Source organism: Microtus ochrogaster, chromosome 7 (assembly GCF_000317375.1).
Source record: "Microtus ochrogaster isolate Prairie Vole_2 chromosome 7, MicOch1.0, whole genome shotgun sequence".
Lineage (NCBI taxonomy): Eukaryota > Metazoa > Chordata > Mammalia > Rodentia > Cricetidae > Microtus > Microtus ochrogaster.
Genome location: NC_022014.1, coordinates 38,178,198 through 38,198,203, shown reverse-complemented (window position 1 = coordinate 38,198,203; position 20,006 = coordinate 38,178,198). Strand labels below are relative to the sequence as shown.

At 45.6% G+C, this 20,006-nt stretch overlaps 2 protein-coding genes across 11 annotated transcripts in view; one reads left to right on the top strand and one right to left on the bottom strand.

Annotated features, from left to right (window-relative positions):
• Tom1l2 (target of myb1 like 2 membrane trafficking protein) overlaps positions 1–18,572 on the bottom strand; it is a 120,003-nt gene extending 101,431 nt beyond the window's left edge. For 4 of the 8 annotated variants that reach the window (XM_026780328.1, XM_026780329.1, XM_026780331.1 and 1 more), the window contains exon 1: positions 18,413–18,572. In XM_026780328.1, the coding sequence (XP_026636129.1) occupies positions 18,413–18,420 (8 nt within the window). In that variant the 5' untranslated portion in view covers positions 18,421–18,572. The remainder of the gene's footprint in view (positions 1–18,412) is intronic. The other 4 variants (XM_026780332.1, XM_026780330.1, XM_005349949.3 and 1 more) reach the window with 2 other exon arrangements.
• The window catches only part of Drc3 (dynein regulatory complex subunit 3), a 38,351-nt gene continuing 36,183 nt past the window's right edge, over positions 17,839–20,006 (top strand). Inside the window, exons 1-3 of one of the 3 annotated variants that reach the window (XM_026780335.1) lie at positions 17,839–18,098; positions 19,021–19,095; positions 19,703–19,812. The gene's annotated coding sequence lies outside the window, so the exon portion shown is untranslated. Of the gene's footprint in view, positions 18,099–19,020; positions 19,096–19,365; positions 19,385–19,653; positions 19,813–20,006 lie in introns of those variants that run through there. The other 2 variants (XM_026780334.1, XM_026780336.1) reach the window with 2 other exon arrangements.

Sequence of the window (20,006 nt, the reverse complement as noted above, 5' to 3'; positions counted from 1 at the left end):
AAGATGGAGAAGGAAGACACCAGGGAAGATGGAGAAGACACCAGGGAAGATGGAGAAGGAAGACACCAGGGAAGATGGAGAAGGAAGACACCAGGAAAACAGAAGAAGGGAAACATGGGGGTAGAAGAACAGAACAAAAAAGAACAGAGTAGAACAAGGACAAAAAGAAAAATAAAATAAAGAAGAAGATTTTATTCCTTAGGGAAAAAATGCCAGGCTTTGTGGCACATGCTTTTAATCCCAGCACTTGGGAGGCAATAGCAGGTCTCTACAAGTTCAGGGCTGGCCTAGCATATATACATAGCATGTTCCAGGCTACTCAGAGTTACATAGAAAGAACCTGTCTCAAAAGAAAAAAACAAAGAAGAATCAATGCATGAAAATATATGCACAGGATGCTCATAAAGAAGGGAAGCTCTGAGAATGCCCTAAGGATGAAGGGAAACTCTTAGCCAATGCTTTGGAGAACAGGGAAGGGAGGGAGAGAAAAGAAACCAGATGCATATTCTGGGGCCAGTGGGATGGAAGGGCCTAGTAGGAAGGAGAGGCCATTTCATCTTCACTTCTATGGAGAAAGCTCTAGAGCATGGTAGGTAAATCCAGGTCTGATGCCAATAACATGGAAATTTCAGAATTGCTCCATTATAAGGAAGTTTATTGTAGCTCATAATTCTAGAGGTCAAGATCAGTAGGCAGTTACTGCTCTGTAACTGTAGCTCTCATTACAGCCTTTTGCAGGCAGAGGTTGCAGGGAAGCACAAGATAATCACACGGCAAGGGACAGGGAAAGCGTGTGTTCCTATATGCATCTCTTCTGGTCTCCCTCCCAATTCTTATAAATACCCCAGGGTTCAGTCATGGAAGCTCCACCTTATCTAACCCTAAACACCTTCCAAAGGCACCCTTCTAAACAACAATTAGAACCGATTTCCACCAGCTTACTACCTCCTAATAGAGACTGAACATTACACCATGATGCGTTGAGGGACACATACAACTGCATTCAAACCATAGCAGACGGTGTCTCTAGATCCTGGAGCCCCACTGAACCAGGTACTGTCTTTAGCATGCATGGGCCAGATGTGGGTTCAAGTATGTTCTGTCAGTCGCCTACTTTCTGAGAGGCCTCTGGCAAGTAACTCAGACCCATGTGTAAACCTGAAAAAAATAATACTGCCTTGGGGTACTGCAAGTAAATGACCAGCACCCCTCAAAAATGGCAGTCACCTCACATACCCAGCTCTTTTTTTTAACTGTCTGAAACCAAATCTTAAGTTTCAACCTCTGAGAGTATTCCTCAGATTTAAAGAAACAGCATTTTGCCTCTTTGTTCTGACCCTAATGAAAGGATGCATGAGGCATCTGACTTCTCTTTACATTACTGCTTAGCAATGAAAAGGAGTAACATTTACTTGGAAAGATGCTGTGATTCTGAAAAGGAGACCAGATGTGTCACAGGAAAGTGAAGGAAACTAAAGTCTGTATATAAAAGGCTGTAACCAAAGGGGAGCAACAGAAGTTCAGTTGCCTCATAACTGGCAGGCAGATGGCACCAAGAATTGATTCCCTGTCGTGTGGTGGTGACACACACCCTTAATCTCAGTACTTGGGAGGCGGAGGCAGGTAGATCTTTGAGGTTCGAGGCCAACCTAGTTTACAGAGCAAGTTCCAGGATGGCCAGGGCTAAAGAAAAACAACATCTCGAAAAACAAAACAAAAAAAAGGTACAAAGGCATGTTGCTTAAGGACCCAAAACCACTGCCCAGCAGGAGAATGTCTGTGTAATTGAATATCTAGTCTGTGGATTGCCATGCACAAAGTAGATCTAAACATTCTGCCATGACAAGATCTCAAAAACATGCAATACCATGACAAGTACAGGCTATAAAATTAAGCCTACACCGGATCCTTTATAGAAAGGAGACCTCTGGGTAAGTGGCTGCCAAGATCACCTCCTGGAGTGAGTACAGCGAGGGTGGTAACATATTTACTCATGACAGGACAGAGGTCCCTATACTGTCTAATTTTTTTTTTGTTGTTTTTTGTTTTTCGAGACAGGGTTTCTCTGTAGCTTTGGAGCCTGTCCTGGAACTCCCTTTGTAGACCAGGCTGGTCTCGAACTCACAGAGATCCGCCTGCCTCTGCCTCCCGAGTGTGTCTAATTTTTAAGAAACAAGAATGGGTCTATATTGTCACACAAATTGAATAAAGGGCAAACAAAGTGCTTTGGGATGCCCAACTGGCATAAAAAGCCAGAGACATCACCTCTGGGCAGAAGAATCCCATGGGAAGACCTCCCCAGCTACCCAAGACACAGCATACTTCTTCCTCTTGCCAACCCAAGAGAAAGGTTGCTATGCACACTTTCCCCCCAAAGCTGCCTATGGCCACTAAAACAGAGCTGATAGTTAAAGGGTTACACCCAACAGACCACTCCTTCCCCATTCAGCAGCCTCTGTCCAATCCCTTGATAGAGCTCTGAGCCAGGAATCATATCAAACCCAGTACCCTGAGTCGATCAAGACTGAAGACTCCTTGGAACATTCTCTCACACAAGAACCTCAGTCAGTGATTTCAGTAGAAATCTGAGGGGGCATCTATTTCCTTCTCCACACTCCCTTATTCCTCTCTGGTCAACTCCTGCTCATCCTTCAAAACCAGGTCCAGGTGCCTCAGGAACACTCTTCTCTCCACACCATCCTCAGTAGAATAGCCACCTCTCCTGAGCCTCCCACTGGCCTTGTTTCTCTTCTATCACACAGACTCACCCTGGACTCTGAAACAATGTGCTTCTGTATCTCTCAGTGCAAACTCCTAAGCTAAGCCCCAAAGAAGGCACTCAGGGTCCTGGGGCAAAGGCTTGTCCCTCATCTTGTGTCCCAGGGTGGTACCTGCCTGACTAGGTATCCACAGCAAGAAGTTGCCCCACTGGGAAGCATGAAATCAATCAGAGACAAGTCAATGCCACCAGCCTAAGGAAGTGCTCTAATTTCTGCTCTGTCATATAACCACAAATGACCTCCCACATCTCTTGGTTCTATCTTGCCTCTAAACCTACGGCACCAGCTGTCTAGCATCTATTTCAATGAAACCAGTTTTTTTTTTTGTCAGAACCACCATAAGAGTGTCATCCCAGGAATTACGAAATGCTGCAAAACAGAGTATTTTACCCATGGTTTCGATGCTCTGCCCTCCTCTAGAAACACATCCTTAATTTTGGTTCCCAGTAGGTGCTTCATAACATACCTACTAAAGGTATGTAAAAAGCTTTCACACTCATTAACATGGCTACTATCAATAAAACCAGGAAAAACGATGTTAGCAAAAACATGGAGAACTATGACCCCTTGTGAACTTTTGGTACAAATTGAGAACAGAACGACTGTTTTGGAAGACAGTATATAGATGCACCAAGAAATTAAAAGTAGGCTAGCAAGCTGGGTGCGGTGGCACACACCTTTAATCCCAGCACTTGGGAGGCAGAGGCGGGAGGATCTCTGTGAGTTTGAGACCAGTCTGGCACAGATCACAGTGAGTTCAAGGACAGACAAGGTTATGGGGAGAGAGAGAGAGAGACCCTGTCTCAAAAAAAAAATTTTTTTTTAAAAAAGTTGGCTGCACTCGGGAGGCAGAGGCAGGCAGATCTCTGTGAGTTCGAGACCAGCCTGGTCTACAGAGCTAGTTCCAGGACAGGCTCCAAAACCACAGAGAAACCCTGTCTCGAAAAAGAAAAAAAAAAGTTGGCTGGCTAGGGTTTGGTGTATGAAATGGCTTGTGATGTTTAATATCTGAAAAGTCAATTCTAATTCCAAATGCACAAATCTTAAAACGTAAAATGTAGAACCTGGTAGGACCTGGAAGGAAACACAGTTAAGATTGAAGGAATAGGAATCTGCATAAATTTTCAGATGGAAATACTTTGAGGTTTACTAGAGATGTGACATTGCCACGGATCTTGGCTATTTATGAGCAAAGCTAGTTACCAGCAAGATTCACGCAAAGTCCACAGTGTGCTTGAGAGGAACTACGGAAGCTGCTCTTCATCCCATGACTAAAATGTCCTGTTCTTACATGCTAACTAGAAACCCAAGCGCCCACTGCTGAGGCATTCAGCTATGTTCTCCAACCAGCAATGGTATTAATATTTCTCATAGTTGGTTTTACCCTCATGCACTTAAAAACAAGTTCTGTTAAGCTCTCTACTGCTCTTCTAGAGACTGCTGTCTCTTTTGTATTCGTTGTCATAAGTCACTGAGATATCATCAGCTCATGATAATAGGAGGGCAGTTTATCCTATTTGCCAAATGTGGTTTGTGTCTAAGATATTGATAATTCCTTGGGTAAAAAAATAAAATGCTAATTTCTTTGTTAAAAATAAATTACAAATGCACACACATACACACAAATTTTTTTTAAATTAAAAAGAAATTAAAAGTTGGAGAAAGAAATTAAAAGTTGGTTTACCATATTACCCAGCAATTCTATTTCTGGCTATGTGCCCAAATGAATTAAGCAAGAATTCAAACAGATGTGTGCTGGATAGTTTTATGTCAACTTGACATAAGCTAAAGTTATCTGAGAGGAGGGAACCTCAATTAAGAAAATGCCTCCCTAAGACTGGGCTGTAGGCAAGCATGTAGGGCATTTTCTTAATTAGTGATTAATAGGGGAGGGCCCAGCCCATTGTGGGTGGTACCATCCCTGAACTAGTCCTGGGTTCTAGAAGGAAACAAGCCCAGCAAACTAGAGGAAGCACTCCAGTAAGCAGCTCCCCTCTATGTCTTCTGCATCAGCTCCTGCCTCCAGGTTCCTACCTTGACTTCCTTCAGTGATGAACAGCAATGTTGAAGCACAAGCCAAATAAACCTTTTCCTCCTCAACTTGCTTGTGGTCGTAGTGTTTCATCACAGCAATAGAAACCCTAACTAGGACACCCCTATTCATAATGGTATTATTCAAAACAGTCAAAAGGTAGAATTAGCCTAAGGGTCTATCAGTAGATAAATGTAAGATGTAAACTGTCCACAAAATGGAATATTATTCAGCATTTAAAAAGAAAAAAAGCTGGGTGTGGTGGCACATGCTTTTATACAGTGGTCTGCGTGCGTGCACCAGATCTCATTACAGGTGGTTGTGAGCCACCGTGTGGTTGCTGGGAATTGAACTGAGGACCTTTGGAAGAGCAGGTAGTGCGCTTAACCACTGAGTCATCTCTCTAGCCCTGGCACATGCTTTTAATCCCAGCATTCAGAGACAGAGGATCTCTGTGAGTTTGTGCTCAGTCTGACCTACAAAGAGTTCCAGGCTAGCCAAGGATACACAGTATAGCCCTGTCTCAAAAAAAATCTGACATGTACTTTAGCATGGATGAGCCCTGAAGATATAGCAAGTAAGTCGGCTTTTAAAAGACAAATGCTGTATAGTCTCATTAGGCTCTTGAATGGTCAGATTCATAGACAGATTGTAGAATGAATGTTGCTTGTGAGCATGAGGGAATGGAGAGCTGGTGTTTAATGAACATACAATTTCTGTTAGGAAGGTTTTAAAAAAGCTTCTGGAAATGAATGGTTGTGATGGCTGTGCAAGGACATTAAATGTGAATGTCTGCATTTGAGATAGTTATGGTGACAAATATTACATTATTTTCATGTATATTTTGCAAAAATAAAGTCACACATCTGGAGAGTTGCTCTGTGCACTGGAGTGTGACTTAATCAGGAAGATGCAGGTGATTTTTAACACTCTTCCCAAAAGGTGCCAGAGACAAACGTGTCCCATGTCACTCTCTCAGCCCTGACAGAACAGAGAACCACAGTCCCCATAAAACAGCTGACCTCTTTCTTGGAGGGAGTCCTCAGCTTTACCTGAGTCCTGACCTGTGCTAGGCAGCATGCATATGGATGGGGCAGAACAGTTCACACCTGAACTCATTGGCCTAACTCATGCACAACTCCACACAAAGCCAGGAGAGATGGGTGACACCAGCAGGCTGTGCTGTGGGCCTCACTGGAATTCAGTCCTATCGGGGTGTTTTATTCTAAGAAAGTCATGAGAGGTAAAATTACACAGCTCACTTTTAGGATCACATCTTAAAACATCCATTGAGAAAGCTGAAAAACAAGAAACAGACTTGGTTCCAAACATGTATGCTGTGCACTGGAGTCTATAACCCACTGAGCACCACAATGAGGAAAGGCAACTTCCTCCAACACTTCAGCATCCTCTCCTCCTCCAGTACAGTCTCAGTGTAAATCCCTAGTCCTCATCTCCGCCATATTTTCATACAGACGACAGGGAGACTAGAAGTATGCCGACAGCTGGAGAGGGCACTCTCAAACCCCGTTCCAGAACCCAAGGCTAGTAATCACACTAAAATAATCAGATATTTACCAAATACATATAAAATGCGGTACACCACAGCAGATTAGCAATTGTTGGCAGCAGAAGGCCCCAAACTAGTCCCCAAAGGAGTTATAGATCTAACCACAAGCAAGTGAGACCGCTACATAGGGGCCATAGCATGTTACTATGAACGTTGCTGCTCACAGCCAGGGAAAGCACAGAACGGCAGAGTGCTTGCAGGGGTCTGCAAGGAAAGAGACAGGAAGGAGCCCAGTGTGTGAGGGCCTCCTGTACCAGGCCCAGTTCATGAGTGGTTCAGGAGATGGGGAGCCCAGGAGGTTTCTAGCAGGTGTGTCCCACATACAGGGCACACAATGTAGAAAGGGAAGGAGAACAAAGGAAGGACGCCAGCTAAGAGCAGCTGGTCAGGAAGAACAGGGTAGACTAAGTCAGCGAAGACAGAAACCCAGGTGAAACAATGTTAAGGGCATCATCAATACTCAAACAACCAAACACTAGCTGCACAGTCTGCAGACAAGAGATCCACAGAGCCTGGAGGTTCATAGTGCTTCTCCGGCCTCCTCACCTCCCTTCTTTTGACACTGCTCACCCCTGGAGCAATCTGTCTCGTGTATATATGAGACTGAAATGAATGCACCCATGGACACCCTTTTAGAAATGTGCCGTCACAAGTGACATTTTCGGGTGTCAGAGTTAGTCTTGTCTGCTGGTGGATAGAATGTGCGCCCAGCTGACAAGTGAGACGCCTGCAACACCAACAATTATAGAAACAAATTCAACCCAGAATCTGGAAATCAAACTGTTCTTTCCATCTCCTCCAGCACATTCAGCAGACAATATGGTGGGCCCCTGGCAGAGGGCCCTGGCTTCTCAATCGTAGCAGCTCAGAAGGCTGGAAGGAAGCCAAGCTTCATGACCTTTCAGGGTAGCAGGTGATGAAAATAGCAGGTACAGGTATAGGATTTCTCAGGGCCAGAAGGCAGCAGAAAACCTGTCAGCGTATCACAAGGATTAAGCACAAAAACAGCGCACACCATGTGACTCCATTTAACTACCCTTCCAGACAGACAACACTCACCTACAAAGACAGACAAGATCAGTGACTGCCTCAGCAGGTATGCTGACAGGAAGCCTGTCTGGGAAGGGGCTGGGGGGGGGGGGCGCAGAACCTTTCTTGAAAGAGATTGATAGAATGTGTCTTGGCAGGGTGTAGAATACAAAATGCATGCACCTGTCAAAAACATAACAACTAAGATTTGAACATTGTATTTCCCATAAGAAAACTATACATAAGACCCTGTCCCAAAAAACAAAAAAGAAAAACTGTATCTCAGTGAAAAAAACATCAGAAAGCAAATATATAATATTACAATACTTATTATAAAATACACAAATTTATCATATACACAGGTATAAATAAACGTATGAAGTGTATGTGTATACACATATATAAACTGAATTCTTAAGAATACTCCTACAGAGGAGTAAAAGTCTTAAGACAAACTAAAGGCCACCTTTCATCTTATGAAATTTGTTCCTTAAGTTGCAGGACGGGAATGAACCTGAAGAACCTGTTGTTCAAATACGCAAACAAGTAGGACAGGACCTACCCATAGTCACACAGCAAGGCCGCAGCAGAGCACTAACTAACCTATCCCAACTTCCCAGGCCCTAGCCTCAGATATTTCTCTGTTTAAAATGAGTGCCAGAAAAAGCCAATAAAACAGAAGCCAAAGGTGACAGTTTCATTTAAGCCATCAAACCTGAAGGTAGGCTGTTTTCCTACCAAGTAGTCTAAATCAGGAGATTAACTTCCAAACAATAAAAAGTATTTGGCTCCATAAGCGTGAGTCAAGTGCCCTTCCACTAAATGGCATCTTGATACTGCCTCACTGAGCCTCTCTACCATAACAAATAGCCAAATGACTGGTAAGAAATTATGCGCAAATAAAAGTCCCGTGGATGTCATAAAACTGACTCAGTATGGGACCTTGGGAGGGTTCCTACAATGGCAGGAGAAACATGTATTGCCTTTGTTCAGATTCCTGACACAATCCGGAGTAATGTCTTTTGCTTTGTTTTGCATTCTCTTTGCAGAAGGGTGTTGCGTTTTGCTTTGTTTTCAGAAACGGGTAGCCCTGGCCGTTTGGAACTCACTATGTAGACCAGGCTGGCCCCTGAACTCATAGAAACCTGACTGCCCATGGCCCTACTGCAGCCAGGGTCAGTGCTGATGTCCAATGCTCCTGTTAACATCAAGGTCATGCAGACACCCAAGTTTAAGAGCCAAGTTAGTGTCTCAGGGCCATATAGCCTCTGGGAGCAATGGTGACAACCAGATCCAGCTTCTGCCAAGGACCATGCTGGGGTCCATGGTCCTACGGAGCCTGGGATCTGAGCTGAAGTCCAGGTCCCACGTTGACATCAAGAGTCACAGAGAGACCCAGGGTTGGGGCTGTAACCTGAGGCAGCCACATGGCTATCAGAACCATTCCCACCTGAGTGGCCATTCCTTCCACCCAGAGCCAGGATGTCATCCCGGCCCAGGTTGCTGCCGAGGACCATGTCTGAGTTTGTGGTCCAGCCACAGCTGGGGTCTGTGTTGATGTCTGTGGCCAGTGTCCTCAGGAGGCCTTAGAACCATGTAGAAATCAGAGGGCTATGCTGAGCCAGGCCTGCCCTTCACTGCCCTGGGAAAGCTGGCCTTGTCTCTCACTAGCCCCTGCACTCAGGAGAGAGGACCCCCACCCCTCACCATAGGTGAGGACGAACCCACTCTGAGGACATGTATATAGAGGAACAGATCCCGCCTCCACACCCAAGTCAAATGGCCCCAGTGGCTTAATCTGACCTGCTTGGCTAACAAGCAGGCCCACAATTGGGCCTTGGGTTGACCCACCCTAGCATCTACCCCATCTGGGACCTGCTGGAGCTTGTGAAGGGACTGATCCTGTGGAATGATAACTGCAAGACCTTCAAGGCTCTGGGTGGCCACAGGATACCCCAGAGGAGCTCTGGTGAGGACCCAGTAAGGATGATGTACCAAAATCCAGAAGCCTTGAACCAGACCAGTGACTCATTGCAACGAATATTTGCCAGTCAAGCTGATGGCTTTGATTAAGGGTAGATGAAGAAGTAATGGAGAGGCAAGGCAGGAGAGAAGGAGAAGCAGAGATTTTTCTGTTCCTGGTGTGGTTTTGTTCTGCTTTGGTTTATTGGTTTTTTTGTTCTTGCTTTTGTTGGCTTGCTTAACTACCTTGTTTTCTTTCATGGTGGAAGGATGGGCGTAGAAGGGATAAGGGGGGATATGGGAGGACTGGGAGGTGAACAGAATTGGGGAGCATAATGTAAAATCCCCCAAGATTCAATAAAGAAGTTAAAAAAAATAAGAAATCTGACTGCCTCTTCTTTCCAAGCTGGGATTAAAGGCATGTGCCAGCATGCCCAACATGGATGGGATGACTAGGAGTGGGGGACCCTGAGATAGCTTCAGCAGGAGAGCTAGTTGCCACAAAGATCAAGGCAGGTTCAGAAGGTTGGAACTTTCAGTCCATGACTACCCCATCTCACTGAAAGGACTATGGACAATGGTGTGTAATCAGCTATGGCTACCCTACTGCCACCTCCATAGACCCCTAGGTTGGAAGAGCCCAGACTAGAGCATGCAGAGGTCCTGGGAGATGGTGGACACTGTAAGGTGTAAACAGTCTCATGCTCTCCCTCCTTTTCTGGTCCTATGCACTGTTCTACTTGGCTGTTCATGGAATGAATCCTTCACATCTGTGGGAGCAGAGTGTGTTGAGTTCTGTAAGCTATCATGGCAAACTATCAAGACGGAGGAAGGTGTCGTAGAGTTCCTAACTCGGAGCTGGCTACTTAGAAGCACCAGGGTAGTAAATAAGGCTCACTGATGTATGAAGTAGAGGTGGTTATATAGGCATCAATCCCTACCCAATGGAGTCTGAACTCACTCCACGTAGTCAGAAATATAGGACTGAACAGAATTATAGATTCCCAGTTTGTATGGGGGAGGGGGATTCCATGCTTTGGTGTTGGAAGTATTTGTGAGCGTAAAAACAGCATAGGCCTACCCTCCCTGGACCTGTTTCCCCTATTCTCATTCGGCCAAATGAGAGGGTTAGGCCAAAGGAAGGTGGGGTTCTTTTATCTAGAACCCTTTAATTCTTTGAGCTGCTGGTTTAGGAATTTCAAAGGTTGGGGCTGGCAATGTGGCATAATGGTATGATCACTTGGTCTCACAGAACCCACATGGTGGCTCAACTACCTGCAACTTCAGGCCCAGGGAAGACCTTCATCTGACCTCTGCAGGCTCCAGGCATGCCTGTAGTGTACACATACATAAATATACAGGCAAAACACACACAAACACACACACACACACACACACAAATCTATGAAAGGAGAATTTCAGAAGTTAACCTAAGAAACTAAGTCTCTCTGTGAAAGGCACTAGCAAATTCAGCTTTCAAAGTCCCCAGCAGCACAATTTCACATTTCCTTATTTTGACTAGTGATCTGCCAGAACTGTATGATTTCTCCCTGGAGAAGCAGGGGAAGAAAAAAGCCTTAACAGCATTCCTATTATGGGTCCCTATTCTTGCCATCAGCTCTCAAAGATTTGCAGTCCCATTTTCTGAAATGAAATCTCTCAAGCTGGATGTGGTGGCTCACACTTACAATTTCAGTACTCAGGAGTCTTAGGCAAAGAAATCACTGAGTTAGTTGAAGGCCAGCCTGGGCTACACTGAGTTCAAGACTAGTCCAGGCTAGAGTGAGTTGTTCTCTATTGAACTTAATTTAAAAATAAAACTCCAAAGAGAATTTTTGATATGCCTATAAGACTACCAAGCTTGCCCTTCACTAATGGTTAAAACAGCAGCCGACACCTTTTTTATTTCTTTTTCGAGATAGGGTTTCTCTATGGCTTTGGAGCCTGTCCTGGAACTAGTAGACCAGGCTGGCCTTGAACTCACAGAGATCAGCCTGCCTCTGCTGGGATTAAAGGCATGCGCCACCACAACCCAGTTTAGCCGACACCTTTAAGACTGTAAAATTTAAGTGTTTTACAATCCAGTGTCTGCTTAAGTTCCTTCTCTTTATCCATCTGCAACTGCTATTACTCAACAAACTCAGAGTGGACTTCACAGCCCTTCTGGGGAGAAGGCCTCAGGGAGATTGAAGAAGCACATTTTCAAGTCAATCATCAGAAAACCTGTTGGGGAGGATGCTTGATCACAGAATTCTACTAGGAAGAACTGGGCGAGCCATTAATGGTACAAGGACTAATCTGGGTTTAAGACAACTATTCCTAAATGTTCAGCCCTTTTAATCACTCAAATATCCATCCACTCAATTATGCAAATAATCACTGAGCCTTGCAGTTTAGGAGTCAAGTCCCTACTCTGACATTTATAAACCATGAACCTTGAGGACAGTCCTTCAGTTGTAGGGTTCCTAGCCTAGGGTCCCTAGACAATAAAACACGAGTCACACTAGGCACAGTGGTATGCACTATAGTCTGTTACTTAGGTGGCTATGTTGAGAGGATCACTTGAGCCCAGGAGTTGGAGGTCATCCTAAGTAACATATCAAGTCTCTCTCTCTCCTCTCTCTCTCTCTCTCTCTCTCTCTCTCTCCCTCTCTCTCTCCCTCCCTCTCTCTCTCTCTCTCTTCTGAGACAGGGTTTCTCTGTATAATTTTGGTACCTGTTCTGAAACTCTCTCTGTGGACCAGGCTGACCTTGAACTCACAGAGATCCACCTGCCTCTGTCTCTGCCTCCTGAGTGCTGGTATTAAAGGTGTGCGCCACCACCATCCAGCAAGTCCACGTCTCTTAAACAAACAAACTATACATATATATACATAATATGAATATATAATATATATTCATGCACACACATACATAATATGAACAATATTATCAACCTGGAATTTAGTGAGAATTAAAGAAAATTACATTTGCAAGGTATTTAGCCAAGAAGAGCTGGGGACATAGTTCAGAGGTTCAGTGTTTGCCTAGCATGCTCAGGCTCTGGATTTGAACACCAGCACAATAAAAAACAAAGCATTTCTTTGGGGACAGAAGGGTACTGGGGGAAGCTGGGCGGTGGTGGCGCACGCCTTTAATCCCAGCACTCGGGAGGCAGAGGCAGGCGAGTGAAGTTTATACTGTTGGAAACAGAATGGCGGCTGCGAGGGGCTGGGGAATGGGTCCAGTAGATGTTCTTTCAGAACGACTTCAGATGTTCTTTTTTTTTTTTTTTTTTTTTTTTTTGGTTTTTCGAGACAGGGTTTCTCTGTGTTTTTGGAGCCTGTCCTGGCACTAGCTCTGTAGAGCAGGCTGGCCTTGAACTCACAGAGATCCGCCTGCCTCTGCCTCCCGAGTGCTGGGATTAAAGGCGTGCGCCACCATCGCCCGGCCAGATGTTCTTTTATTTGCAAAATAAAGCAGTCGCTGATGGATGGTGGTGATGGCCCCCCACAAAAATGAGCAACACTATCACTGTACCATGTATTTAAAATGGTTAAACAGGGGCTAAAGAACACCTCAGTCATGTAAGGACCTAAGCTTGATCCTCCAAACCTACTTAAAAGTGTACTGAGGCCAGCAGGCAGAGGCAGACAAACCTCTGAGCTCCAAGCCAGCCTTGTCTACATAGTGAGTTCTAGGCCAACCAGAGCTACATAGTGAGACCCTGTCTTAAAAGACAAAAAGGGCCTAGCGGTGGTGGCGCACGCCTTTAATGTCTGTGCACAGAGTCTGTGCACATTTTTGGTGCTGAGTGAGACAGTGTTCATTCCTTTCAGTGTCCTCCTGTGTATCTCACACAGTTGTAAAGATTAAGGAAAATGATAAAGCCAAAGGGTTTTGCACAATTGCCAACTGTTACGACACTCAGAGGGACTACTAATTATTCTTAGTATAAATAGCCAGGCTGGAGTTCATCATCTCCCATTCACAGGACACCGGGAAGTACTTCATATCCAACACCGCCCAGCCTCCAAGCACAAACACTGTGGCTGTCTGTGGCTGAAGTATTTTATTTTATTTTTACTTTTAAAAATACTATATTATTTATATTTGTGTATGAAAAAATGGCTATACTGTCATTTTCATATACATACTGATACTGGAAACAGAACTCAGTAACACGGCATGTCCAATGTAGAAAGAACACAGTCATTAAAGCACTGTTACGGAAAGAGGAGAAGAGACATCATGAGCAGTGATTTGCGTTCTCACTGAAGAGCAGCACCCTCGAAGAAGAATCAACTCCATTAGTAATACTCATCTACCGGAGATCACAGACAGAGGAGGTTAGTGATTGTACTTACTTTATTACTTTACTAAGCCATTCATCTTCCTCACACTCAATGCAAAGAAATAAAATATAAAGAGATGATCTTTGAATTGAATACCTGAAAACAATTCTAGCCAACACAAAGAAAATGGCAGGCATCTGCAGGACACCACGGGTCTGACTTGGAAATTTCTGATACGTGGTATTCAACTTCATCCGCCTCTAAGTAGTAGAAGGTTGAGATTATGCCATACCCTGAATTTGTTTAATTTTCCCCCACTTCTCAGCTCCAAACTACACATTCCACTAACAAGCACCTTCCAGAATCAAGGACAGGATCCGGACATGAAATGCACGAGCAGCTATGTCAGACTGTGTTCTTGACACAGTCTAGTGAGGAAGTTTTCTCTCCTAAAGGCTCCTTAATAGTGGTTAAATATCTGCATACCCACACTTGCCTAGCACTCATAAGGCCCTGGGTCCAAGCATAACCCCACAAACACCTGTATTCCCAAGACCTTACAGGTACTCAGAATCGACCAAGATACTTAGGTATGAGGCACGCGCAGCTAATAAGGACTTTATGGGTGGGAAAATGAAGTCTAGAAACTAAAAGTTGAAGTCAATCAATGAAAGTCACGGAACTGGCTTGAAATCCTAGCACAGAAAAAAAAAAGTCATCTTTGACAGCTGCCCACCCAGAGCAGAGCTCATCTTGTCATTCAACCCTACCTACCACATTCCCCACAGCCACCTCTCTCGTCTGGTGGTCATGAGCCCATGTCCTCTCCCTTCTCCCTGCCCATTCAAGGCTCACCAGACCCTTCTCTTGCCCTGAAGAGTACCTCAGACTCACACCTACCCTCCACTGTCTTCTGACATCTTCTAAACTCCTACATCTCACCAGCCGTCCAGGCAGCTGTGTTTTCTCCCAAAGCCCTAAACCTCAGGACCAGAGATCTTGGCTCTCTCACCTACCAGCTAAGCAGTCATTTCACTCCTCTGAGCCTCAGTTTCTTCATCTGTAAAGTGGGAAGGACAACTTATGACAAAACAGCTGGAAGAAAAAAACGATCCTTGCAGAACTGCTTTTAGGTATTGTCTTAAAAAATTATTTTTATTTTATGTGCATGTGTGCCAGAGTGCATGGATGTGCACCACAAGCATGCAGGAGTCCATGGAGTCCAGAATAGGGTATTAGTTCCCCTGGAATTAAAGTTACAGGCTACTGTGAGCCACCATGTGGGTACTGGCATCCAGTCCTCAGTCCTCTGCAAGAACAATAGCTGCTCTGACATTTTTTAGAGATTTATCTATTTGTTATTTGTATGTTTATACACATATGTCTATGCATCACATCGCAGGCATACTTGGTGTCCACAGTACCAGAAGAGTCTCAAATCCTTGAGACCGGAGTTGCGGACAGTTGTGAGCTGCCATGTGGGTGCTGGTAATCAAACCTGGGTCCTCTGGAAGAGCAGCCAGTGCTTTTAGTTGCTGAACCATCTCTCCAGTCCCAACTGCTGTTTAAAGCATTAGCCTGTGGCTGCTATTTTTGCATACCCTTCCCTTATCCCCAGAACATACTTTTTGCTACTGCTGCTGATGTCTTGAGATAGGGCCCCACAACAACCTCAGGCTCTCTATGAAGCTGAAGCTGGCCTTGAACTCCTGACCCCCCCCCCCCGCTCCACCTCCACTTGGGATTACTAACATGTACCACCATTCCCAACATATGTACATACTTTTTAAAAAAATCACAATACTGAAAATCATGTTTACTCTTTACCACAATACTACAGAATATCCACTAAAACTTCAATGTGTCAATTTATCATTTTTTCCAAACTAAAATGACTAAGTCCTACCTGCTGATTATTGGCTGCCTAGCAACAGGGACCTTTCATCATCCTCATGATCAAATTTATTTTTCTTAAGATCTATTTATTTATTATGAGTACTGTGTGTTTGCCTGTATATATGTATCTGTAGCACGTGCACGCCACAGAGGCCAAAAAACAGGTGTCAGATCCCCTGGAACTCCAGTTACAGATGGTCATGAGCTGCCGTGTGAACACTGGGAACTGAACTTGTGTCTTCTGCAGGAGCAACACGTGCTCTTAACAGGAACCATATATCCAGCCCCTCAAGCGTCTTTCAACAGGTGAGAGCGGACTACGGCCTGGGAGGGTATTTTTCCTTCACAGGTCATAAACCAGTCACATCACATGGCCTCTTCAGATAGAAAATGCTTGTCTGACTTAATTATTCTTCAATGAACAGAAAGATAGTCCAGTTCACTGAGTCTCTACAGTGTTCCAGATAAGATACCAGTTGCTGGTAGATATCACCCCTTCAAACCACAGCACTCTAAACCCAAGTCTCCCTGTCACCCTTCCCTGCTTTTCGCTCCGCCGGTCACTCTTGGGTTCTGAAGGTTTCCACAATCTTCTGAGGTTCTACAGCCAAGGTCATTCATCTCAGGCCACATCTAGCACATTTATTTATTTTTTTACGGCCATTCAAATACCCGTATGTCCCTTATTTCCCCTTTTGACATTCTGCCCTTTATACCTACCAGCTCTATACCTACCAGCTTCCCTCCCCAGGCCTACAAAACCCTCAAGTTCACTGGCTTGAACTCAACACTGGATTGAGAAATGAGCGTGGACCACAGTAAAAGAACACTTGAAGATGGGGGCAAAAAGAATCCCAGCACCCTCATCCGCCAGATCAGAGATGCCTGCAACTTTGCGTGAAGGGACCAATGTTATCCTCCACAGGCACCCACATACACAAACATGTATGTATTCACTCACACAGACACATGCACACGCATATATACATAAAACAAAATCTTTTCAAAAAGAGAGGGCTGTCTGAAGAGATGACTCAGCGGTTAAGAGCACTGGCTGCTCTTCCAGAGGACCCAGGTTTTAGTGCCAGCACTCACATGGAAGCCCACCGCTGTCTCAAACGCCGGTTCCAAGGCCTCTGGGGGTGCAAGGCATACAAGTGGTGTATAGACATACATGAAGGCAAAACAAACTCATACAATTGAAAAAAAATAAAGAGAGAGATACTCGAGTGAGCATCAGAGAACAAAGTGTCACAGAAATAGAAAAAGACTTTCAGGTCCCAGGATCCATGATTACTTATGAGAGACACTGAACCAAAAAGAACAAAATGTTCCTAAAGTACCAGTTAACCAACAGAAGAAGCCTCAGTAAGTTCATGGGCCCCTCTAAAGACTGAAAAGTAGGTTATAAATTCATATGCAAAGAGGAAAATAAGCAAACCTCTACTGCCTGAACTAGTCAGACCCATAAGGGCAATTCAGATCCCTGTTCACACAACCTGCTAACCCAGCTTTAAGGTGTGAGTGTCTTGTTTGCCTGTACGTCTGTGCACCATTTACATACCATGTATATAAAAGGGGCCAGAAGAGGGCAACCAATCCCCTGGAACTGAAATTACTGCCACTAGTTGTGAGCCACTAGACAGTTGCTGAGAACTGAACCTGGATCAGCAGCCAGTGCTCTTAACCAGTGAGCCAGCACTTCAGCCCCAAAACATAGTTTTAAAAGACACTAATCATTTTTGACTGATCTCTTGGCATAAGTTCCTGCCTTGGGTGAAAAGCCAAATTGCTTATTTATTACTTACTGCTTGCAATGTTAGAGATCAAACCTAAGATTCTGTGTGTGCTTAGCTAGCTCAATCACTGAACTATGCCCCAGTCTGCATGTGGCTTTTTCAGTAAGGAAACTTCTCAGTGGCCACTTCGCCTGTGCTTTTCTTTCTGGGGCATGCTGTCCATCTCTGGCTCCTTATAGTATTGACGGGTGATCTGAATACTATACACTATACTACCAACAAGATTTCAGTCTTGTCAATTTAATATAGCGAGAAAACAAGAGTCAATGTAAGGAGACACTGCATATCAACAAAGAAAGTTAAAAATTGAGAACTTGGAAAGTCCCACCACATCTTATGCCCAAACACTCGTGTGAAAGACAAGAGATAAGGTCAAGAGGAGTCTCTGGCAAAGTCACTACTGGAGTCCAAGTTTCCGGGTTCTAGGGGAGTGCTTATCAACAAGCAGGGCGGCCGTCCGGTCTCCCTTCTTTCCTAGGAGGCTCTGAGACCCGTGCCATCCCCCTGCCAAGACAGTCACCTTCCCGGAGCGCCTCCCCCACTCCAGTCCCTCCTACAGCCTGGCGGAGTTGCAGCTCAAATTAGAAGTCGTGCAGCTTGGGACATTTTCTGGGAAGGTGCCCAGCCTCAGAGCCATTGGAACCCATGAGTAGAGACGGGGAGGAAAGAAAGAAGTGACATTCCACAAAGACTCTGGGAGAAAGAGGCACTTGGAGAAGACTGCTCGCGGTGACATCTCCCACCCAATATGCAAGGGTAAGCAGACCAGCACGGGCACTACTTCTAGGGAGAGACTGGAAAAGCTGGGTCCTGATGGGTAGGGATGCAAGGGACCTCTCAGAGTCCAAGTTGCACCTCAGGGGAGCCTCCGGGCAGGGTGAGGTGGCACCGGCGTTAGGCAGAGGCCTCGTGACAAGGATGCCTGGTCCACCTTTGAGATGACACCGCTTATTGGCAGAGGCCCAAGCCGCACGTGAAGTGATATCTGTGCGGGGAGGAGGCCCCGGACCTCACCAGCCCGGCCGGCTGCTTTGTGGCTCAAACGACGCCTCCCCCACGCGCGGCCTTACCAAGACATTGCCCTACAGGGGTGCTGAACGGATTCCCCAGCAGGAACTCCATCTCTGCAGGCCTCGTTCCGGCCCGGATGCCTGTGTGCCACGGGTCTCCGCTGCCCGCGCCGCGCTCTGCCCTGACTGACACTTGCCCCCGCCCCACCCTCGGGAACGCCGAGCGCCGGCCTGACCTCGCCCTCTGGGTGCATCCCTATTGGGCAGCGTCTCCCCAGACCGCCTCCGATTGGACGGCACGCTGCTCTCGGTGAAGTCCCACCCACCCCGCAGCGTCCGATTGGGCACAAAGCAAGCTAAGTCACTGGAGTCCCCGTCAGCCGTAGCGGCACAACCCTCTGGACCCGCCTCAAAACGGGGTTCCTTTCTTTTGATTCGTTAGCCTGTTTGTCAGTCTATAAAATCCTTACTATGATTTGATAAAAGACATGTCCATCATCCAAATAAGATAGCGTAACTAGAAGTTGCGGCGCATGGACGGTGCTGATTGGAGAGACGTTTGTTTTCTTCAAGGCTGGTTGGTGTTAGAAGCGTTTCGCCACCCAGAAATGTGGTCACGTGATACGTCAACTTTAACCTAGGATATTTATTGCCTGACTTCCCCTTAGCAACAGAGTGGCGGTGCTTGGTTACCCAGCAACCAACCAAGAGACGCGTCCACTTCAAGGAGAGTCCTTAGAAAGGTAAGAAGCAAGAGGCTAAACTCCGAGACGACTCTAAGATCAGAGGTTGCGTGATTCAATTCTGTCTTTTAACTGTTCTGTGAGGACTCCGCCTGGGCCTTTCTCATTTGTAAAGTGAGCACATCTATCACTTTACAGTTGTACTGAGATTTATCAGTCCTTAGTAGAAGAAAATCATCACGTATAGCTCCTAAAGCCCGCAAAAGCTGGAAGGAAGAGGGTCCATCTGCCAATTTCCTGGCCTGATCAGTTTCATAGACAAAGAGGTACCCGGTCCTCTTGGTCTGAAGTAAGTTACTTCATTTGGTGCTGTATGAAGGACTTAGAAGGAGAATACAGAACCTGGGGTTCCATAGCAGTCTCTGTCAGTAATTCACAGTAATTTCCCCAAGGCCTCAGTTTTCCTCTCTGGGAAGTAAGTGTTCTCCCACTGTGTTACACTGGGGCTCCCTTTTCAGGAGCTCCCAGCGCTGACATGCAATTATACAAGTTGTGTGCACCGAGAGTTAAACAGCACTCAGTCCGTTGCTGTTATTCTCGTTATGTTATGGCCAATAGGATCTACATGGTGCTTCAGGTCCAACTGACCCAGGTTGCTGTTTCCCAGGAAACCTGGACTTTTGTCCCATGAAGAGGCTACGTGGTTGATTTGCAAAGCAGTTTTCTGCTGTTTCTCCACATCCTACTTCTGGTCTTCACCAAGGACACTGTCATCAGGCAAGTCAACCAGACCCCTGTTTGGATAAATTATTGATATAATCCCCATAGGAGAGGATTCTTTGGGTCTTGTCCTAGGAAAAATTGTTAGAAAAATGAGCTGTGGCCGGGCGATGGTGGTGCACGCCTTTAATCCCAGCACTCGGGAGGCAGAGGCAGGCGGATCTCTGTGAGTTCGAGACCAGCCTGGTCTA